This window comes from Coregonus lavaretus, assembly GCF_964263955.1.
Source record: "Coregonus lavaretus genome assembly, chromosome: 18".
NCBI classification, from domain to species: Eukaryota; Metazoa; Chordata; class Actinopteri; order Salmoniformes; family Salmonidae; genus Coregonus; species Coregonus lavaretus.
This window is the reverse complement of record NC_140005.1, coordinates 22,907,597-22,930,164: the sequence shown is the minus strand read 5'-3', so window position 1 is coordinate 22,930,164 and position 22,568 is coordinate 22,907,597. Positions and strand designations below refer to the sequence as shown.

Sequence of the window (22,568 nt, the reverse complement as noted above, 5' to 3'; positions counted from 1 at the left end):
TGCTAGGATGTTTTTAGTGCAGGGATGTCATATAATGTTGTGGTGGGTTTTAGAATTTTCACAGATAATTCATGGGTGTGCACTTTGCATCTACACCTGGGAACTTTCCCAGACATAATGAAAAGTACTATGGTCTGAGCAGGATCTTTGCCAACCCTGCCACTAAATGGTATCTTAAATAAAAGAGTTCATACTATTGAGCTAAGGCACATCAATTCAACAACTAACAGGATACATTTAAAGATAATCATACCATCTAATTTAGCTGGGTGAGAATAAGGTTTGCATGAAACGTGGCTATGTATACTGGAATAATATTTATTTTGTGGTTATATGTGTAATATATGGAATTATTATTATTATATTTCCCAGTAAAAATATATAACAAAGGGTCAGTGGAGCTGTTACTGCATAGTAAGACACAGCAGCATCAGTCACTTCGATGATTGTGTTTGATTCTGTTGACGTGGAGTTTTATCCACGTGTTTCTTGGTCTTCTTTTTCTTCACTTTGGTGGTTTTGATTTTAGTAGCTGGCTGCTTGGAGTTCAGTGCTGGTCTGGACCTGGTCAGGTGGTTGGCAGTGGGGCTCAGCTTGGTGTGGTCAACATCAGGGTTGGAGTCAGAGAGCATCCCCTGGGCCGAGGAGGGCTTGGATTGGGGGTATCGTGGGGAATCATCCATCAGGTTGGGCTGGGAGTAGGAGCGCATGGTGGGGGAACTGGTGGGCCGTTGGTGGGTGCTGCCCCCTAGCATGGGGAGGTGGACGTGCTCACTGCTCAGGTTTGTGACAGAGTAGCGGCTGCTGTTGGACATGACAATGTGGTGCCAGGAGCTGAGTGGGGTGGCAGAGAAGTGCTGGGGGCCACTGGAGTCCTCCTTGGTGCCGCCTGGGGACATGACCATGGAGCTGCGGGGGGTGTTGGCCTCCACGGCGCTCTGAAAGGTCTTCAGGATACGCTCGCTCTTCTGCTTCTCTTTCTTCTGACGGGACTCCACCTTACGCAGCTGCCGCCGGTGGTCCCGCATCATCTGCTTCCTGGTGTCAGCCAGACCCCTGAGGAGAGACACCAAAGAATGTATTTAATGTGATGATTCACTTAAACTTATTTAATTTCAAGTCAGATGTAAACTTGACTTTCTCAGCTTTTGAAAGGGGAAAACATTGGCATGGCACTACAAGCAATTACACATAGATACGTTTGCCCTACTTCAACACTCTGACCATAAAGGTCTGCTCATGTTTTGTTTGTTGGGCAAACAGATGTGTAGACAGTTTATGACAAGTTTCTGTTCAGTTCTCAGGTTATTGCTGATGTTAGGTGTTTTCTTTACACACCCATAATGGTCTCCCCACTCTGGCAGTTTGTTCTTATGAGAAAAGCCCACCTGTAGTCTACCATCCCTGTCCTTTCACGATCCAGTCTCTGAATCAACTCCTCAATCTGGTATCGATCCAAGGGGATGTTGGATTGCTGTAATGGTTACATAAGAGTAAACAAATAAAGACTATGAGCTGGCCACTGACTTCAAAATAAAGACATTACAAAACCCACTCAGATGAGTACATGTGAGGGTATTCCGGGATATCTTGGAGCATTGGAAATGCATTAGCTCAATAGACCGTGCAAATGTCAGAGACTATGGAATTAGCAATTAGTTTGAGACCTGCACAGCCTTCCTGAAGTCTGCCACAGGCACTCGCATTGTCCCATCTTTATCGATTTTCCGAAAGAAGTCCCAAAGACGCAGCTTCCGTTCATCCAGATAATCCTTCAAAGAAAATAATAGTTGGGACGGGTTTTTTTGTCTTAAAAAATTCCTCCCTATTTCACATCTTGCACTGTCTTTAAAAACAGCCATAAATAGGTCCTAGTTTGTAGAATTAGCTGTAAACAAAAAAAATACACTGCACTGGTATGCAATGATATCACTTGTGATTACTACATTACTACATTTCTAAAATGGTTTCATGAGTAACAGTAGCCTACTACAGTACCTGGATTACTTTCATTGGGTCAAGGCGTTTGGGTGGTTTCTTAGCGATAAAGCCCCCGACTCCTCCATACTGCACCTCCAGACAGGGATGCTCAAGGCACGTCAGATCCAGCAGCTGCACAAAGTTTTCATTCACCAACACATTCTACACACAAACATCAAGTTAACGCTCCAAACCATGGTAAAGTTATAATGCAGGGACCAAAACACTTCTAGTGTACATCAAGAAGAGAACAACAGCGCTCACGGATATGTTGATCTCCTCCAGAGCGGTTTTGGGTGTGTTCTTGACCACAGTGACAAGAGCCAGCGCCCCCTCCACTGTCAGAGAGTTATAAGCCAGCTGCAGGGACACAAAACATAAAGTCACCCTAGTTTCACACCACACAGGTCAGTGGGTGTGTGCCCTGTCAATCAAGCACCTACCATCAGTACTCTGAGAGTGTCGTTGGCCTCCAGCCCCTTGCACAGCATGCCTACCCCCTCGTTGGTGATGCGGTTGTTGTTGAGGTCCAGGTACACCAGAGTGTTGTTGAATTTCAGTGCCTCTCCTAAAGCCAAGGCCCCCTCATTCCCAAAGCCATTCCAGGACAGGTCCAGGTGTTTCAGGGTCACATTCACCTATGTGAAGAGTAGATATTTTGATCACATACTGTTTTATGAACTTACACCTTAAATGTGGGAATTGGGTTGAGTATGTTTATCCAAACCTTGAGGCCGGCACAGAAAGCCACAGCTCCTTTCATTCGCAGATGGTTCCAGCTCAAGTCTAGTACCTCCAGAGCTTCATTGTTGGCTGTAGGATTACGTCAGTGACAGCAGATGCAAAACACTCACATTGTGCATGATTGTAACCCTAATGACTCCATTTGACTGTATACTCCATGAGACTGCTCAGCCGTAATTAAGTGAAATGGTCCTACCTAACATCTGGCCCAGATGCTCCCCACCTCTCCCACAGAACTGATTGTGGCTCAAGTCCAGCTTTTTTACTCTGTAGTTGTTCTAAAGGGAGAGATATAGCAAGGAGCTAGCTATAGACTCCAATGACAGTAATATCATCAATATGCATGCATGTTTGAATGCCATTTCTATTCACTTACTGCCAGGGCATCTGCAAAACTTTTAGCATTGTCCTCTATGAATCCATTCCCTGTTAAGAAATTGTTTTCATAAAAAGATTCAGAAATAGAGTAGAGAAATATAGTATCTAACAGACTGTTCTTTTTGTTTCCATTTTCAAATCTGTGTGCACTACCTGAAAGTTTGATGGATTTGATGGAAATGTTATCGAGCAACATTTTTGCTATGCACTCAGCGCCTTCAGACTGTAGGTGATTGTTGGACAAATCCTACAAGACAAACAGTGGGCATTTTAATACAGATCTATAATTCCATCATGAAAGCATGACCCGCAAGACTATTATGCCCTCTTGTGGCAGATTCAAATCAAATCAAAGATTGTGTGACGTATCATGTCATAATAATAATAATATGCCATTTAGCAGACGCTTTTATCCAAAGCGACTTACAGTCATGCGTGCATAATTTATTTATTTTTTTGTTTGTTTTTTGTGTATGGGTGGTCCCGGGGATCGAACCCACTACCTTGGCGTTACAAGCGCCGTGCTCTACAAGCTGAGCTACAGAGGACCACATACTCATACTTATCCCACTTCTGAATAAACAGGTTATAGAGATGCAAAAGAGATACCAGATACAATGACTATACCTTCTTACAAAGAGCTGCCTAAAGACCATCTCATACAAACTTACCAGATGCTGAATGGTGAAATTTGCCTTCAACATCTCCACAAGGTATCTGGCTCCCTCAGCCAGCAGGTGGTTGTCTGCCAACTCCAGGTTGGTAATATGCATGTCAGTCTGAGAAAAAACATTGGAACATAAAGAGCGTTCCTTGAAGTTGATTATATGTTAATAGACATCCACCTGACTTACCACCAGGGCGATGGCTAGTGCCTTGCCCCCCGGAGGTCCCAGGCCGTGGTGGTTGAGGTTCATGGTGGAGGTGCCCAGGTTCCGGAGGAAATAGGAGACAGGAACCACCCCGACCAGCTTGCAGGCCTGCAGGTACATCTCAGCAGTCGAAGTGTCCTTACTGGTCTTTTTCATCTCTAACAATTACAAGAAGTGGCGTCACTATCAGACAACCATCAGTGTGACATACGCATCAAACAAATCAACTTACAATGCAAACAATAACACATTCTAATAACTACTCTTAGCTGATGTGTTTTAATCCATAAAATGTCAATATAATAGCCTATTCACCATCAACCTCCAGGTCTGTATCCCACTCATCCTCCAGGTCTAGGTCTTCTGCAGGGGATGGACTGTCATTATCTGCTAGGCAGAGGGACTCGAGAGATAGGACAGACATCTTCTCTGTTTAACAGTCACAAGCTCCAACTCCAAAACATGTTTGTTGAAATGTTATTTTACTTCCCGTTATGACTGTGGCACTTCCCACATCATGCACTGGTATCTGTGAGGGCTGAGCAACTGTTGCTGCAACAGTGAAATCAAATACCCACCTGTTTTGTCCCAAACTGTAATTCAATCCTAAGGAGACCATGGTGTGTCATAAAAAATTCACCACTCACAGGGAAAGGCTAAGAGAAGGCCTATTGAGTATTGTAATTTTGAGTTGATTTTTACCTATAACACAAAAAGACAAATGCTGCATTCACAGATCCAGACCATGGCAATGTTCTACAAATATTCCAACATGTAGCTTTCTTGTTGTTAAACTTGTTGCGTTATTTGTTATTACTATCATCTTGAAGTCTACAGTAAAATGAGAATCTGGCACTGAGGTTGTTGCAGCAGTCACTGTTAGTGCTATCCAGAACCCTTGGGACGTCCCTATCCTTAACCATAACCCTTACCTACCCATTTAAAATGTCAACTAGGGACGTCCCAATGACCCGGGTAGCAAGGACCTTGCATTGAGGTAGGATATGTTGTAGTATGAGTGAACTTAAAGACAAATCATAGCTAGCAGACAAGCCAATTTAGCGACTTTGTCGCTATATTTATCGAGTTTTCAGACCCCTCCAGCGACTTTATATTGGTAAAAGATTCTAGCGACAAATTCAGCTACTTTTCAGGCTGCCTTTGGGGAATTTTGGGATTCTATCAGATTTTATGCAATTTAGCGACTTTTCCCACTCAATTCTGCCGCAAACGAGAAGCTGTTTGTGTAACAGAAGTTACAGCAATGGCCCACACACAGGCGCAAAAGGGGTGGAATGTGCGGCAGGAGAGGAGGCGAAAACGCTAGGAACGGGGATTGCAGCTGTGCCGCAGCAAGGCAAATTGATGCTGTGACGTCGTCGCGGCAACGGCAAAACGTCATCTAACGACAAATCAAGGAGCCAATAGCGGATTTCACTGTAAAATTGTTGCCAACATTGGGGCAGTCATTAGAGCAGAGCATGATCGGGAGCCTGATATTTTACGGACTTTACCTGTTAACACCGCTTAGAAATTGCGTCTTAGGTAAACCACATGCAAACAAGCATTTCAGTAGAAGTTTGAATTTGTAGAGCACGGTTTGAGCACATTGTCATTATAGGCTATTGCCTGTACATTTTCGCAAACTGTGCTGGCTAGCCAGTGGTGTAAAATACTTAAGTAAAAATACTTTAAAGTACTACTTAAGTCGTTTTTTGGGGTATCTGTACTTTACTATTTATATTTTTGATAACTTTTACTCCACTACATTCCTAAAGAAAATAATGTACTTTTTACTCCATACATTTTCCCTGACACCCAAAAGTACTCTTTACAAAAGTACTCGTTACATTTAAAATGCTTAGCAGGACAGGAAAACGAACATCCCTGGTCATACTGCCTCTGATCTGGCGGACTCACTAAACACAAATGCTTCGTTTGTAAATGATGTCTGAGTTTCTTTTTGTGAATTGAGCTGTATGTTTTTCCCATGTGTAGATCCTGTGTGCATGAGGTCCAGGAGAACCACTTTACAGAGCAACTCCATCCTGCCCTTTGTGACATGGGTAGGTCCAAGGCCTCCCTCAGCATCTGTTTTTGGCACACTCAAGGCCATTGCAAAATGATACAAGATATGCTACAGTTGGTAAAATACATGTAATACTGTTTGTATATCAATATTTGTAATTGTGTGGTTCAAACCTCCTTCAAAGCTACACTTGTGTTCACAAGCAGCACCCTGACACCAAGACGGACGGCTGTGTGGTTTGTTAACGCGCGACCACTTCTCCCAGGTGTCAGAGAGCCTGCTGGAGTTCTACAGGCCGGAATGTGAGCTGCTGGACCGAGGCAAAATGGGCATTGACCTGATGCTCCAGCCAATCATCACACAGGGGTCAGAAGTCCATGCCAAGAGCCCGCCCCTCTGTGTGGCCACCACCCACCTGCTGTTCAACTCTAGGAGGGGTGACCTGAAACTGGCCCAGCTGGCCATGCTACTGGCAGAGATCGACTGCATCTTGAGGAACTGCAAGGTGAAGGGAGAGCACTGCAATGTTGTTCTACTTAGGACTCCAACATGCCACTGTACCAACTGATCACTACAATACAGCTTTCCTATCATGGTCTACCTGCCTGGATGGTGAGCACACTACTTCTATGCAGTGGTGTAAAGTACTTAAGTAAAAATACTTGAAAGTAGTAAAGTCGTTTTTTTTTTTTTTAGGGGGGGGGGGGGGGAGTATCTGTAGTTTACTATTTATATTTTTGACAACTTTTACTTCATTACCTTCCTAAAGAAAATAATGTACTTTTTACTCCATACATTGTCCCTGACAACCAAAAGTACTCGTCACATTTTGAATGCTTATCAAGAGAACATCCCTGGTACCTCTGATCTGGCGGACTCACTAAACACACATGCTCTGTTTGTAAATTATGTCTGAGTGTTGGAGTGTGCCCGACTATCCGTAATTTAAAAAAACAAGAAAATGGTGCCGTCTGGTTTGCCTAATATAAGGAATTTGAAATGATTTATACTTTTACTTTTGATACTTAAGTATATTTTAGTAATTACATTTACCTTTGATACTTAAGTATATTTAACACCAAATACTTTTAGACTTTTACTCAAGTAGTATTTTACTGGGTGACGTTCACTTTTACTTGAGTCATTTTCTATTATTTACTTTTACTCAAGTATGACAATTAGGGAATTTTTTCCACCACTGCTTCTATGGAAAATGGCATGTTGTTGTCAATTTTAAGTTGCTTAATAATGAAACGATGAGTTGGTGTTCAGGATTTTTACTTGGTCAATGGCTTCCGTGTTTTGTTTCCTCTGAGTGTCAGATATCAGGTCAATAGGACCTGTCCTACAATATCCATGATAGGGTATTTGCCCCCCTTTGGCCAAGCACCGTAGGCATCGATGACAACTGCCAGTCACGTCAACCCAGAGTGCAGAACCAGGTACGTATGTGTCAGTCTTTATCTGTTTGGACCGTGTCAGTCTTTATCTGTTTGGACCACGTCAGGGTGGATTGTCGGTTGTATATACTACAGATGGCATATACAGACGTGGCAGGCAAGTATATAGAGGGATTTCAAGCTCCCATTATGACAATGGGTCGATACCTCTTCTCACAGACAGCGTGTCTCCATTTAAGTGTTGTGTGATCTGACTCTGGACTCTATATTTGTTCTTCCTGTGTAGGGAACCTGCAGTACAACCATGACTTCCTCAATCAGCTGCGTTTTTGTGAGGCTGTCTGTGTCCGGCCACAGGAACTGGAGCTCATCCCAAGGGTCAATGACAACAACCTGGTAACACACACACACACACACTCACACACACACACACAGTAAAACACACTACTACTAAAACACTTAATCTCAACTGTACTCACAGCAGGTGAGATTCCAGAGCACAGTTGTGTAGAGAACAGTTAAAGTGGAACTGATAGCATTTTAACTACTTTGCAGATATGAAACAAACAGACAATCATAATATCAGTCAAAAATACCATGTTCTCAGTTTATGCTTCAATACCAACTTTATACGAGTTTTAAAAATAGGTTCTATTTCACTGAAAATTCCATGACGTACAGTAAGGCATTGTTGGCAGAATAGATGGATGCAGTTCAATGCATGATTAATATAATTCACCAATACATTTCTTGGTCATCCAAAAAATATTTATATCAGGTTGTAAATCACAGCTGGCCTGGTACATTGTTTGCTGCCTCCACCCATTCAGGATGCACTGTTTCAGTTTCAATGTCTCAATATTTTGAACAAAAACAGACAATTGTAACTAAGGCTGGGAATGTTAATACAATCAAACTAGCAACAGCAATGATCACAAGTCAGTCATAACGGGGCTAATAGGCTAGTGCACGTGTCAAACAAGGCGTGACACATTTCAATTCATTTTGGCCCGCTTCCATACTGCCCGCGACGCGCTGCACTACAAGTCACAAGCGAGAATAAATGAGTCAACAGTTGAGTCATCTACTTTATGAAATTACACCCTGATGTGCTCACGTCGGTGAATTCAATTTCAATTGCGCTGCTTTTGTGTGTCCCATTTACAGCGGAGGGAAAGTGTACAGACATGCCACAGTCCTAGCTAGGCTACTAAAATGTTGCACTCTGGCTTCGGATTTTAAAGCTTGACAATGAATAACCAAAAAACTAAACCTGCAACAAAACACTATGCAAAGGAGAAACATGTAGGCCTATTACAGCAACATTTAAGCAGTAGGCTGGCTGCTCAACTACCTCATCCCCATATTGTTATTTATTTTGCTCATTTGCACCCCAGTATCTCTATTTGCACATCATCTCTTGCACATCTATCATTCCAGTGTTAATACTAATTGTAATTATTTTGCACTATGGCCTATTTATTGCCTTACCTGCATAACTTGCTACATTTGCACACACTGTATATATATTTTCTATTTTCTGTTGTATTTTTGACTTTATGTTTACCCCATATGTAACTCTGTGTTGTTGTTTTTATCGCACTGCTTTGCTTTATCTTGGCCAGGTCGCAGTTGTAAATGAGAACTTGTTCTTAACTGGCTTACCTGGTTAAATAAAAATAAAATACAAAATTAAGAGTGCACCATACAACAATGCTGCATTCAACCGCATCGGTGATCCATGCAGTGCAAAGAAATTAAAAACATGTTTTAAGTTTAAATGTTACAACAACCTATAGCTACATTTTTGTTATTTTGAGTTATTAAATACTTGTTGATTATAGTCGCAGCATATTATGCACATCTGCAAGCATAGCAGCAAAGGCTGGACAAATATTATTTATCTATTTTGTTTAATATGTTAAAATGCTATATACAGCATCCTATGTACGTACGTGGACATTATAAAGGGCCATATTTTTTTCAATTTGGGTCGCAGTTGCATGTTTTTTTGTAAAAACAAACCGGCTATGTCTGGCCCGCAAATTCGTTGTGTTTTTTCAATATGGTCTGTGCGCTGATTGAGCTTGACACCCCTGGGCTATGGTATCGATTTATTTAGCGAGCTAAAAACACAGAACCTAATGTTAGCTGGGAGGATGTCATGTCATTGGGGGAGTGGGTGAGTGACTGACTTTTTCACCTCATATCGTTTTCCGGTGGCTACAGCTAGAGATTGCGGTGTAATTTGGTTAGCTAGCAAGAAATGTGAATCGCTTTGCTAGCTAGCTATGCTGAACTTGAACGACTGTTATCCACAGTTATGTATTTGGCATCAATCAAATGGGCGGGCAGAAAGGCAAGTTCACATTCAGTTGTCAAAACGTCGTTGAAGCATGCATTGGCAGGCAAACTGCAGAAGGATGAGTAGGCTACTATTCCCCATCGTTTATCAGTGCAATTCTGATGGCCAACTAGCTGAAAAAAGTTTGAGAGGGTTTATCTAATAATGTTCCTCTTTTAGATTTGAGCTCATCTTGCTCTGGCTAGCATTAGTTGTTGATCTTGTTGTTGTTGATGTGCATAGGAAACCTAGGGAGAGAGAGCCTACCTTTACATGGTTGTTTGATCAATAGGGTCGTGAAGTTCTCAAATGTAAGAGGACTCCTGTGGTATTTACATATTTGCAGAAATCCATTAATGTGTATTTTGTGGCTTTTGGTGAATGCATTCTAATCTAAAGTCGCGGTGTTGCTTCTGCCTGTAAACACACAGTCCAGTTCAAAGTGAATGATGGCAGGCCCGTGTGGCAAATGGCTTATTTGCATATAGGCCTACTGTAGCTCTGATTGGCTATGGCGCACCGGTCTGCATAGACTCTGGTGGTCTTGGACAAGACAGATGCTTTTATTAGGTTTTATTTACTGCAGTGTCTATTAATTTTCCAAACGCACGGTCGCTTTCCCACTCTATATTGTTCTAGAATTTTCACAAATGCCTTACTATACATCATTCCCAAACATTCTATGAACTTATGAAAACTTTATCTAAGTGCTCGCTTGTCAGATAAATTTTTGGGGTGTACAGTATATGAACAGATTTTAATAGGACTTCATGTTGCTAAAATGCTGTCAGTTCCACTTTAGTAATGACTTCTGTATGTTACTCTTTCACTTATTTCCAATAGATCCTGAGGACAAGCATCCTTCTGCATCAAGGTCAGCTTTTGATTTTTTTCCAAAGGGCCACATTTTTGCCCCTTGCTATGTTTATATTTATATCACAGTCCTGAATACATGTTAAATGTAATAACATTGTCCATGTCCTTCCTCATGTTCAGACAGACTATCTCCCACTACCTAAACCTGCGGTCAGCCTACGGACACTTCATCCCTGGAACAGACTGAGCTGAGGTGACCACCATGCACTCCGAGGATGGAGCTACGGTCGACTACATCTTCTACTCTCCAAGGCGTGGCAATTCTGGTGCTGATCAGAAAGGTAAGGGGCATGTATCCAAAATAATTATATAAATAGCCTTTGATATTGACCTCCAGTCTATTTAGTATATAGAGAAAGAAGAATTGAGCTATGGCTTACCAAAAAAGTTGTTTCAGGTGGAGGTCAACGGCAGAGCGGAGGTTTGAAGCTGCTCCCTCCTATTAGAGGAGGATCTCTGGTCAATTAAGAGTTTACCCAATGAAATGTTCACTTCGGACCACCTCAGTCTCCTGGCCAGGTTCCAGCTGGACCCTGTGTGATTTGGGCTGTCTGTGGTCAATTAATAAATCAGGAGGACCGAAGTCAAGCATTTAAAAAATGTTGTTCAAACTGTACATGATTTGCCCATGGTGTGATTCCATGTTTAAAAGTTAATAATTGTACTTAATTGGTTCCTGGGGCTCACAGGGTTGTTTCCTACCTGAAGAAAAACGACTCATCCCAATGTCCAGGGGGGATGGGATGTCCTCTGAAGAATCATTTTTGTTTACATGAATAGAGAGAAAAAACTAACCAAGGTTAAATTCAGTTAAGAGTTGGAATTTATTTGACAAATTCTCTTACTGTTGAGATTTGAATGCATGAAGCGTTTAGATTTTAAAAGTTGATATTTTGTTTGGGGATTTAGTTTACTCAGTTTGTTCACAATCTGCTACACTTGTAAATTAGAATATTCAAACCTTTACAGACTGTGTTTGATGATGTGGTGTGTTTTGTCCCTTATGGGCCAGTCATTGTTTTCTTTTTCAAAATGGTAGAGATATTGAATAAATATTTTCCAGATAACAACATCAGTTTGGCAGTCTTTTTGGGAAGATCTACATCCTCTCCTGTCTATCCTGGCTGAGATTATGTTAAAGGTCCAGTGCAGTCAAAAATGTGATTTTCCTGTGTTTCATATACACCAGTTTATTAGGTACACCCATCTAGTACCAGGTCGGACCCCCCTATGCCTCCAGAACAACCTGAATTATTCGGGCATGGTAACGTTGCTCATTTGATATCAAGGGACCTAACATGTGCCAGGAGAACATTCCCCACACCATTACACCACCGCCACCAGCCTGTACTGTTGACACCAGGCAGGATGGGGCCATGGACTCAAGTTGCTTACGCCAAATCCTGACTCTGCCATCAGCATAACGCAACAGGAAACGGGATTCGTCGGACCAGGCAATATTTTCCACTCCTCAATTGTCCAGTGTTGGGGATCGCGTGCCCACTGGAGCCGCTTCTTCTTGTTTTTAACTGATAGGAGTGGAACTCAGTGTGGGAACCGGTGCGCCTGGCACCGACGATCATACCACGTTCAAAGTCGCTTAGGTCATTCGTCTTGCCCATTCTAACGTTCAATCAAACAATAACTGAATGCCTCGATGCCTTTCTGCCTGCTTTTATGCCTGCCTGCGCGAACCATTTTTGTGAATGGGGTGGTGTACCTAATAAACTGTGTATATTTCCACACTATGAGGTTATACTGTGAAATTGTGAAAATGATAATGCCCTTTTAGTGTAAGAGCTGACATTTTTTTCTGTTTAGGTGGGATGGAGTGTTGGCCTGCCAGGTGGCATCACCAGGCTGTAAATTAGTTCATAGATAGACCATAAGAAAGAGTTCCAAACCTCTCTGCCAAAAACAGCTGGTTTTCAGTTTTCCCCTCCCAGGCAGTCCTAGCAAAATGCTTGCTTGAGAAATTGCTCTTTGCTAAGAAGCTATTTTTGACCATTGAAAACAAACACAGTAAGGTACTGAGATAAAACCGGCTGCATTGGACCTTTAAGATTGTGACCTGAATGTTGGCAGTGTCCCACTAATATGGGAGATCTCTCACTCCAGCGAGGCACTGTCTGTAAGGGAGAAGATGTGTGGCTGGCTGAGGCATGAATTAATTATTCATTCAGATTGCAGGGAGGGAGCGTTCATGCATGATAGGGCACAGTCGGGGCTTCTGTGTGTGTACACTGCAGTCTAGAGCAGTGGTTCCCAAACTGTGGGGGGTGCGAGGGGTCGGCAGGGGGGTGTGGGGGTATGCACAAGGTGCATCATCAGTTACTCTTGTCATGTTAGTCATTGCATACCTTCGAGAGCTACCGTATTTATAACTTGTCAGAAAAATCCAGATCAACAAGCCCATGTCAGCTAATGTATTTTTATTTAGTTTTTTTTTAGCCCATAGATATTGTTGTAATTTTTTTGTCACTCAAATATCACAGGAATACACATTAGACATGGCAAAATTTATAGAATTGCAAGAAAATTAGCTTTAAAACTGCAACATTTTATTTGCAACCAATGACAAAATGTGTAGAATTGCAGAAAATAAGCTTTAAACCTGCAAAAGTCTCACGGGATGTTCCCCAATGCTGGAAGGAGGACCCCGAGTGAAAAGGTTTGGGAACCCCTGGTCTAGAGGACCAGCTAACGGACTCCTGTCACCACTAAGACCTCCAGTTATATCTCACTGGAATGACACAATGTCAAGGTCTAACACTTAAGCTTACCTACAATAAATCAGTAGATGTTTTCTCTACCAGGACTTCCAGGGAAGTATTTTCTGTATCTCATTACAATCAATCACTGAAAGAGTTATAAACATCAGTTCATATGAGTAGAATAAATACCTTGGGCATGGTGTTCCGAGTGTGGTAATTCAGTTCCTGGATTTACCTTGAAACCTGTAGAGGAGTTGGACTGTGCTGCTCAAACAGAGATTCCCCCTGTGGCACCAAACACACCCGCTGAGGAGAAATGGGTCAGTAGGTTTTTAAAAGTAGGCCACTATTCCTTCTGTCTTTTAATTTCATAAAGAGTGCTAAGGAGATAAGGTGGGGGAGGTACTCCTGGGATCTACTTTCAGATAAGACGGGAGTTATGTTTTGGCTCCCGCAGTGCCTTCATCTTTGAAATCATTCTCCATCATTCTTTCCACTGAACATTACCAACATCACCCCCACTTAACAAACTGACTTCAACATCAGCTGTGATTCCTTAAAGCACTTGCACCATACTTCTTAAAACACATTTCACACGCCATACCTACATTATGTACATTCAGCTATAACTTACACTAACAGGAGCTATTTTGTAAGAGAACAGTCACCAGTACTCTTGTGCTGTATGAGAGCTCTCAAAGTCTTGCCATCTCTCCCTGGTCTGAACACAAAACAGTACCTCATGTATGGATTTCCCCTGTTAAAGAGAGGCTGGGTGTTCAGGAGAGCAGCAACCATGGCAGTCCTCTGTGCTCCTATGATATGATGAAATATGTCAGGTTGGCAGCAATTCATTAGTTAAGCCTTGTTAGCCGATTGCAGTGCTGTCAGGTAGACTATCCATCCAGTGAGGCTTCCATTAGACTTAATTGATTATGTGCAGCAGGATCCCTAGGTGTCAGTACAGTGCACTGCAGACACAGCCAGCACAGTACAAAAATAATAATAATTGCTGAATGGGAAAAGAGGTAGGATAATCACTCAATGTTACACCATTTGTTTTCAACAAATCTAGTCAAATACCAGTTGCTTGTTTATTTCAGTTTCAAGTGTCACAAAGCCGTACAGGTGATTTCTGGTTACAATATTTCTTGTTATTCCACCTTAGATAAAATCTCAGTGATGTCATCACACATCATCTTTGCACTAAGGAACAAAAACACTAAATTGCAGTGAAAAATAGTAAATAAAAATCCAGCTGTGATTTACAGTTAAGGATGTCTTGAAGCCCAAAATGGGCTAGGAGTTCTCACAGTGTACCAGCAGGCAACAGAGAAGATACAGAAAATGTTATTCTAATTAGTGTAGCTGCAACCAGATGTCTTTGTTCATTGTCTTATAAATGTATAGTCCCCCAGTGCACAGATCCTCAGTATGGGATTTGTATTAAGGTTTCTTTGTAGACAATCAAAGGTGGAAATGTTTGTTGCTCGTCGTCTATTCTTTGTATTGTCCGTCGCTGTGTGGCAGAGGTCTTTCAGATGAGTGCACACTGTGCCCAATTTGGACTCTTGGTTGGCATGTAGACTGGCAGTGTGCCCTCCATGTCCTCAGCACCCTGTTTAATTACTGTATTCATTGATTTTAGCTCTACATTTGATCCATTGTTGCATTCTGTAGATCTCTTAATGTAGCTGAAGCTCTAATAAACTCACAGCCATCTGACCCATGACATAAATCAGCTAAATCAACACAACAGATGAATTGGGGAGGAGAGTTTATTTCTAAATCAATAGAAAGTCTTACTACGTGATAAAAGGTAATTCACCTTTTGGTGCAAGACAACAACCTCTTTGTTTATGGTGTCGAAATGAAAGAGGACTCAAGGAATCCCAACCAATCAATGTGCTCTGTGGTAATATTTTCAAAAATGGTGCAGACTCCAATTTCTCAAGTGCTCTGGCCTAAATGTCATTTAAAAATGCAGATGAGAATATTGTAAACAAATCTCTTTGCACCTTTAATAAAAATGGTAAATATTAAATATAGCTAGACAACCACACTAAGGCTATGTGTTAAGATAATAAGAATAATGTTATTTATACTGTACGAAGGCTAAAATATATCAGACAATGTCAATATAAAAAGTAACTGCTGCCTTCAAAATGTCTCAATTTCCTCAAAAATAAGGTCAAACCATATCAGCTGCAACTTCACCATTCGCTCTGAGTTGCACAGTCATTTTGTGAGAGTGTGAGATTTTGTCTTGTGAGTGACCATAGAATTCAAAAATTCTGTTGACCACTTTCTCTTACTATCCTAAAACATATCACACTTCTCATGCTTTGAAAGGTTTAAATAGACTACTGTACACTGAATTACCCCATATTCAATCACATGCATCATCTCCATAGCGGAACACACAAACACAGGGTAAGGTGTAAATAGCTCAGTTTACCGGCTATTTGGGATAGAGTAGATGGATTGTACAGTGTATTTTCCTAGTGAAATTGAAAAAACTATTCACCCAGTAATACTCGTTTTCTTTATCACTGTCCATTAAAATGTTCATAAAAGGCACAAGGTAAGTGGATCGCAAACTAGTCACTACAAAGCAGTTACTGTCCAGCAGAGCTAAAAGGTTAAAGGTTCAATGTATTTACACACTTACAGTACGACATGGAGACACAGATTGCACATAATCCTCAAAATAATTGTTATTCTTAATAACTGATTGACAACATGGATCTCTTCTATGATATGTCCAATTGCACAACTTTACACGTTAAGAAATAAGCCAAATGTAATATTGCATATTAACAAAACCCTGCATCTTTATAAACATGATCAATGCCTGTTTGACCCTTAAATGCTGTCTGAACCAATCCTATTGTAGAATGTACTACACTACCAAGCTTCTGGCTTTACAAAAGCCTGGTAGCAACAAAGAACCACAGGGCAGATGAATGGCCCATGCCACGATTTTGGAAAGAAGTTGCGGGGGACTTAATCTATTTTTCAAAGAGATCTTGTGAATAGGCCAAACAGTTAGGCCCGTTAATTGAAATGGATTTGGCTGTGTAAAACAAGTGTTTGATATCCCCTAAATTGAGCATTGTGAGAACTTAGAATTATAGGCTTTTAACTTACATTTAGTCAATAATCAGTTATTGACATGGCCATGCTCTGTACAGTATACCCCACGTTTATTGAATGCAAAATACCCTAAATTAATTGCTTACACAGTACAAACCTATTTCGAATATGAACACAAAAGCCCATTCCCCAGAACTAACCTTTTGTTGGACAGAACCCTACCATTCTACGGTCTTGTTTTGCAGGATGATTTTATGAAGTGAAATCTTCCTCACACTCGAATCTGATATCCATTCATGTCTGGAGGTGACTTCGGATCAAGAACTTTCTTCTCTCCTGATGGACTGTACACCCCCCAAAAAAGAAAAAAAGATATGACTTCTCATGACACAGATTAAAACTGAAAGATTACTGTTCAGAGATTCCTCTTGGACTATGTCATAGGACATCTAGCCTCTAGCGCTTGTTCAGATCAGTGCAGAGCACTCTCCACTACAGCTAGCACCTTGTTTATTGACCTAATGAGTATTTACTGTGCTGTCAGAGAGACTATAGTGAGACTAAGCATCTCCTGATATCTGACTACAGTGCACAATCAGCATTACCGTCTCTCGATGCGGCTGTTCCTGCGCATGGGGCTGCCCGGGTTACGGAGGGGCGAGCCCATGTTACTCTTCCTGTCTTTGGTGGGCGAAGGGGGCGCAGCCTTCCCAATCTGAAAGACAATCACACAGTTCTGTTTACCTCACATTAACAACAAGGGGCAATACAAACAAGAGGTACACAAACAGTTATGGTCATTTCCTCTGTACAGACTAAGGAGAAGTGCAGTTCAAGTAAGACTCCAATTACTAAACATTTGTCTTTCAAAATACAGCACATCAATAAATGCAGAGTAGCGAGGTGGAAGGAAAGTCAGTAGCAAACAAACACTGATCATCAGCTTTCAATTACTTAGAGTAGTCCTAAGGTGAGCTGCTCAATGAGAGGCCCTAACGTGCTGAAGGAGGCACAGTGATGATGGTAAAATCCTCCATCTTTAATGTGATTGTGAGTCCAGCTCTATAAAAGATCAGCCATTGATTGATAGAGGCAGCCATACGTGACGCACAACCGAGCAGAGCAAAGCCATCCCATTAGTTATATTATACACAGGGCCCTGCATTAAGGATCCTTTCATTACTGTTTGGGATGATAGCGCATGAGAGATCATCATTTGCGGATGATAGCTCCTGAAATGGCAGGTCAACTCCATGTCATCATGCATGATGAGACAGAGGGTCAAAAGGAGTCAGAATCTCAGAGTAAGAGGGGCTTTCCATCTGCTCAGGATGGATTCACATTCAAATTCCCCTGGTGCTTTACCCTCACATGAATCAGAAACATATGGCGCTCAGATGTATCCCAATTTAATTTGACACTAATCTAAATTCTGTACTGGTACTGTAGAAGTCTACTAGGAGTTCAGTGCCAGTTGGATCGAACGCAATCACTAGAATCCTCTAATTAGGAAGCTGACAGGTTTGTTTCATGGATCCCTAACATGGTTTAGTTCATGGACATTTTTCCATCTCAGTCCCCAGATGTGTGCACATGTCCTGCCCTAGTTCTATACATCCAATCACATTCCTGCAGTCTCTAACACAGGGTCTCTGTGTACCTTAAGCCTCATGTCCCGGGTGTGTCTCTCCAGCTCTCTCCGCAGCTCCTCCTTGGTCAGCTTATCCACATCTAGGATGGAGTGTTTCCAGTCTATCTGCTCCACACTGTGGGGGTCATGGGACACATACTGACCAATCTTCACCTTCCTCAGGGTATGCCAGTAGCCCCTGTAGGCCCCCTCAAACTCCTGCACCAGGTCAGCCAGCGTGCGGAACTCCAGGGGTTTGAACATGAGGTCCTCCCGCCGGCTGATGCCCAGCGCCCCGAAGCGGCCCCCGCTGTGCACCCCCAGCACAATGTGGCAGAAGTGGTTCCCTGAGAACTGCGTCTTAAAGCTGAGGGGGAAGCGCTCCACACCCGGCATGCTGTTGGTAAGGTAACTGGGACAGGTAAGGTCAAGGACATCGAAAAACCTTATTATCACTAACCCTGGTTGCATGCTCCAATTGGAGTGCCCCTTCACAGGGTAACATAAACAACAATAGTTTTCAAGCTCCACTGATCTGTTTTTAAGACAAGAATACATTAGTTTGCATACAGTAGTCTCAGACTGTAAGCACGCTAGTCAGTTCTAATCACATAATACTTGGATGCCCTGGTTGTGCCCATAAAGCTTTGTCTCTAAATCCCTGTTACCACACTCTGAGGCATCACTCCAGGTTATTTTTTTGCTTCCCACAAGCACTCACATTTCCAGGTCATCATTTATCCCCCCATTGACAAATCTCGAGCTGCTGAGTGTACTAGATGAGAAAATTGTTTATGTGCAGGTAACAACAGTGGCATAAGAAAGTCATTACAGTTTTCACATGGAACACCTAAGCTATTTAAAGAAAGGATACATCCCGAGGATCACTGCCTCCAGACACTTGATTGGCAGTGACTCCCGGGTCATCTCCTTGGCAATGTCCATCAACCTTCACAGAATATAAGGGTTAGAACACCCAAAGGCAAGGCAACAAAATAGTCTACTCTAAAAGGTAGCAATTCTAAACATGGATTCTAAATTGCCTGAAATACATTTGTACATATTACAGGTTATCTTTGTGCATGCATAAGGAAAATGACTAACTTCTTTAGGAAAAATAAATACATTTGATTATTAAAACTGGCATTTTGCATGAGACACTGAAATAAAACCATCTGGTGCTAAATGTCATGAACTGAGGGTGAGTAAGCAAAATGCATTAGAAGCTTCTGCCTGGGAAACAGAAAACAGTTTCTGGTCGCAAAGCCCTTGGGGCAACAGACATACAGCTGATCCAGATATCCAATTCCTTCAGCTTCTGTCATGATCAGCACAATATGAAAGCAATTGGTAAACATGCTCAGCTACTTCCTCTGTCTGCTGCCTCTGTGGCCTCTCTGCGGTCCCAGGAAAAGCTATTTCACCAAACCCTGAGATTCTCTCTGGCAGGTAGCGGTCATGTTGCTTACTGTCTGACATTTACAATATCCCTACAAGGCCATGATCCACTGATCTAAGAGCTAACCTAAAACAAAAGATTAGGAAACAGGAATGGGATAGAAGAGACTGTGAAACTTACGCAGTAAGAGGCCTGCTCTTCTTGATTTCAAAAAACTGTGTTCCCGTGTGATTGTACCTGTAGGATATTGTTAAGTACACTGAACAAAAATATAAATGCAACATGCAACAATTTCAAAGATTTTACTGAGTTACAGTTTATATGACGAAATCAGTCAATTGAAATAAATTCATTAGGCCCTAATATTATATGGATTTTACATGACTGGGAATACAGATATGAGTCTGTTGGACAGATACCTTAAAAAAAAAAAATAGGCCTCACAATGGGCCTCAGGATCTCATCACGGTATTTCTGTGCATTCAAATTGCCATCGATAGTATGCAATTGTGTTTGTTGTCCATAACATATGCCTGGAAACAGCTCTGGTGGACATTCCTGCAGTCAGCATGCCAATTGCACACTCCCTCAAAACTTGAGACATCTGTGGCATTGTGTTCTGTGACAAAACTGCACATTTTACAGTGGCTTTTTATTGTCCCCAGCACAAGGTGCACCTATGTAATGATAATGCTATTTAATTAGCTTCTTTATATGCCTCACCTGTCAGGTGGATGGATTATCTTGGCAAAGGAGAAATGCTTACTAACTGGGATGTAAACAAATGTGAGAAATAAGCTTTTTATGCGTATGGCAACTTTCTGGGATCTTTTATTTCAGCTCATGAAACATGGGACCAACACTTCACATGTTGCGTTTCTATTTTTGTTCAGTGTACATACAAATGCAGAGGGAGTGAAACAATATGGGAAATGTTCAAACACAACAGACCCTCTGGGTTGTGCACTAAACGTATTCTCATGGGGAATGAACCACGTTAAGTGCTTTCTGATATTCATAGTTCCTCGTTTGTGAATTATGGATGAGCTTTTTGAGCTGAGAGCTACTAATGTTTATGCTCAAAATATGTTATAGTCTAAATATGGCCTACATTCTGAGATGTTGTGGCATACATTGATATTGTCCTAAAAGAATGAACGAGTCAGACAACTATAAATACTTATGAACTATTTTACTGGTCATATATATATATATATATATGCCATTTAGCAGACACTTTTATCCAAAGCGACTTACAGTCATGCTTGCAGACATTTTACGTATGGGTGGTCCAGGGAATCATACCCACTACCCTGGTGTTACAAGCGCCATGCTACCAACTAGGCTACAAAGGACCTCAGTGAGTTACCAATCACCATAATCTTCTTCATGACATCATTTTACATTTTAGTCATTTAGCAGACGCTCTTATCCAGAGAGACTTACAGTTAGTGAGTGCATACATTTTTCATACTATCTACTGTGTGGCCCAGTTTGCATGACATCAGCTTGTGCCTATATCTATGAATTATTTATAAATACATAGAGTGCATGGCTAACACATATTTCAAGAGACATGTTGAATTCCAATCCAAAGCATAGTGTCCTAGCATCAGGCATGGAATTGAACATATTTACACATTAATTCATGTTTAATCAACCTACTATATATTTTGTTGAAATGGAGACAAGTCTGGTCTTGACCTAAACTGTTATCTAGACTGTATATCCCAACCTGTCAATCATACAGAAACTGACCATGACCAACAACAACTCCAATGAATAGTCATAGCTTCATCTAGGGTACCTGGGTTAGAGCTTGGTAATAGTGACCAAGCAGTTCTACCATTCCAGGCAAAGGATACTGCAAGTCCCTGATGTATTTCTGTATGGCTTCCAGGCGCTGTGGGATACTGGTGGTTGGCTGGTATGTAGGCACACTCGGTGTAGGAATCTATGGGGCAGAGGCAGAGCACAACCAGAAGCATTAGTATCGCACAATCCCTATATTCACAGAGCTGGAGAATGTCCTCTTGTTTAACTTAACAACCATCCTTTATGAGCAACATAAACCATGGTCATTATCTTAATTGTTCTGTATAGCAAGTTACACAATGCTACATTAATTGAATATATGATGGAATTCCTTATGAGTACAGAGGTAGCATTTAACCTCATCTGGACAGCACAGCACTGGTACATCTATTGGCATGTTATGACTGCATGTTTATCTGTGTGGTTTGAAATGCTGCATATTTTGACAGCTTCATCCACTTGTTATCTGAAGGGTCGTAACTGAGTCAGTTACAATCATTCTGCATAGTGGGTTATCTTCACTCCATCTCTGTGTGAATCCAACTAAGCATGTAGCATAATATACTAGGCCTATGTTATGGGACAATATAACCTCCTGAACAGTTTACTGCATGTTTATCTTGAATTATGGTTTACGGTAAATGTGACTAGGATACATATTGAAACGGTGTATACTACTGGGGGGGGGGGGGAAGCTGATTATTTTTTACTTTCACATCGTTGAAAAAGACTATGCGTGTAGCCTGTAGAGTTGTCAAACTGAAAACAGAGTAGGGTGTCTAGGTGAGGATTTCACCTGCTCTTACCTTAGGCAGATCACTGGCTCCCCGGATGCGTATCGCTATGGCCTCACCATTAGGGTGAATCCGGGCCACATGCCGCCACATCTGCTCCCAAGTCTCCTCATCCACCGGTAGGCCTCCCCTGTTTATGAAGAAGGGCACCCCTCCATCCCGCAAATCCTCTTCACCTTCATCCTCATCTCTCTCCTCCACCCCCACACACCCCACTGTGGTCCTTAGCATCCCCCCACACAAGGGACCCCAGTCCTGGAACCTGGCACAGATGGTTTGCAGCCTGTGCGCCCTGCTCTTTAACTGTCAATCTGATTGCAGTTTCTCAGCAAGTAACACTCCCACAAAAGGTGAGAAACATGAGCAATTCATGACACGCTGGATATGTAGAACTTTGCAAAACTGCAGGCTGTATCAGTCTCCAAATTCAAATACTGTACCACTTATGAACAAAATGGCACAATCATATGTTCCACACAAATGCAGAGTTAAAGCTA

General features: G+C 41.8%; 3 protein-coding genes across 8 annotated transcripts; 1 reads left to right on the top strand and 2 right to left on the bottom strand.

Annotated features, from left to right (window-relative positions):
- Window positions 1–304: 304 nt before the first annotated feature.
- Window positions 305–4,713, bottom strand: LOC311145876 (leucine-rich repeat-containing protein 74A-like). The gene is made up of 13 exons (XM_084182230.1): window positions 4,290–4,713; window positions 3,957–4,132; window positions 3,774–3,881; window positions 3,256–3,349; window positions 3,101–3,150; window positions 2,921–3,002; window positions 2,708–2,793; window positions 2,424–2,618; window positions 2,245–2,340; window positions 1,999–2,142; window positions 1,668–1,772; window positions 1,389–1,474; window positions 305–1,056 (listed from the first exon to the last, which is right to left on the bottom strand). Exons 1-13 carry the CDS (start codon window positions 4,396–4,398, stop codon window positions 435–437), a joined length of 1,953 nt encoding a protein of 650 aa, XP_084038356.1. The 5' UTR covers window positions 4,399–4,713; the 3' UTR covers window positions 305–434.
- LOC311145877 (protein angel homolog 1-like) lies at window positions 4,712–11,687 on the top strand. 6 transcript variants are annotated; one of them, XM_084182235.1, is made up of 8 exons: window positions 4,712–5,519; window positions 5,973–6,040; window positions 6,269–6,615; window positions 7,326–7,445; window positions 7,690–7,799; window positions 10,591–10,621; window positions 10,744–10,904; window positions 11,313–11,687. In XM_084182235.1, the coding sequence occupies exons 1-3, from the start codon at window positions 5,456–5,458 to the stop codon at window positions 6,569–6,571; spliced, it is 435 nt and encodes a 144-aa protein (XP_084038361.1). In that variant the 5' UTR covers window positions 4,712–5,455; the 3' UTR covers window positions 6,572–6,615; window positions 7,326–7,445; window positions 7,690–7,799; window positions 10,591–10,621; window positions 10,744–10,904; window positions 11,313–11,687. The 6 variants fall into 6 exon arrangements, with proteins under 6 accessions (XP_084038361.1, XP_084038359.1, XP_084038357.1 ...); XM_084182233.1 differs by lacking the exon at window positions 7,326–7,445 and having other exon boundaries at window positions 6,269–6,508; window positions 10,748–10,904; XM_084182231.1 differs by lacking the exon at window positions 7,326–7,445 and having other exon boundaries at window positions 6,269–6,508.
- A 2,742-nt stretch (window positions 11,688–14,429) lies between these two features.
- LOC311145401 (tubulinyl-Tyr carboxypeptidase 1-like) lies at window positions 14,430–22,302 on the bottom strand (the record flags this gene model as incomplete). Its single annotated transcript, XM_084181627.1, has 7 exons — window positions 14,430–16,777; window positions 17,039–17,148; window positions 18,094–18,475; window positions 18,938–19,012; window positions 19,643–19,699; window positions 21,328–21,416; window positions 22,084–22,302. The coding sequence occupies 7 exons, from the start codon at window positions 22,300–22,302 to the stop codon at window positions 16,705–16,707; spliced, it is 1,005 nt and encodes a 334-aa protein (XP_084037753.1). The 3' UTR covers window positions 14,430–16,704.
- Window positions 22,303–22,568: the final 266 nt, after the last annotated feature.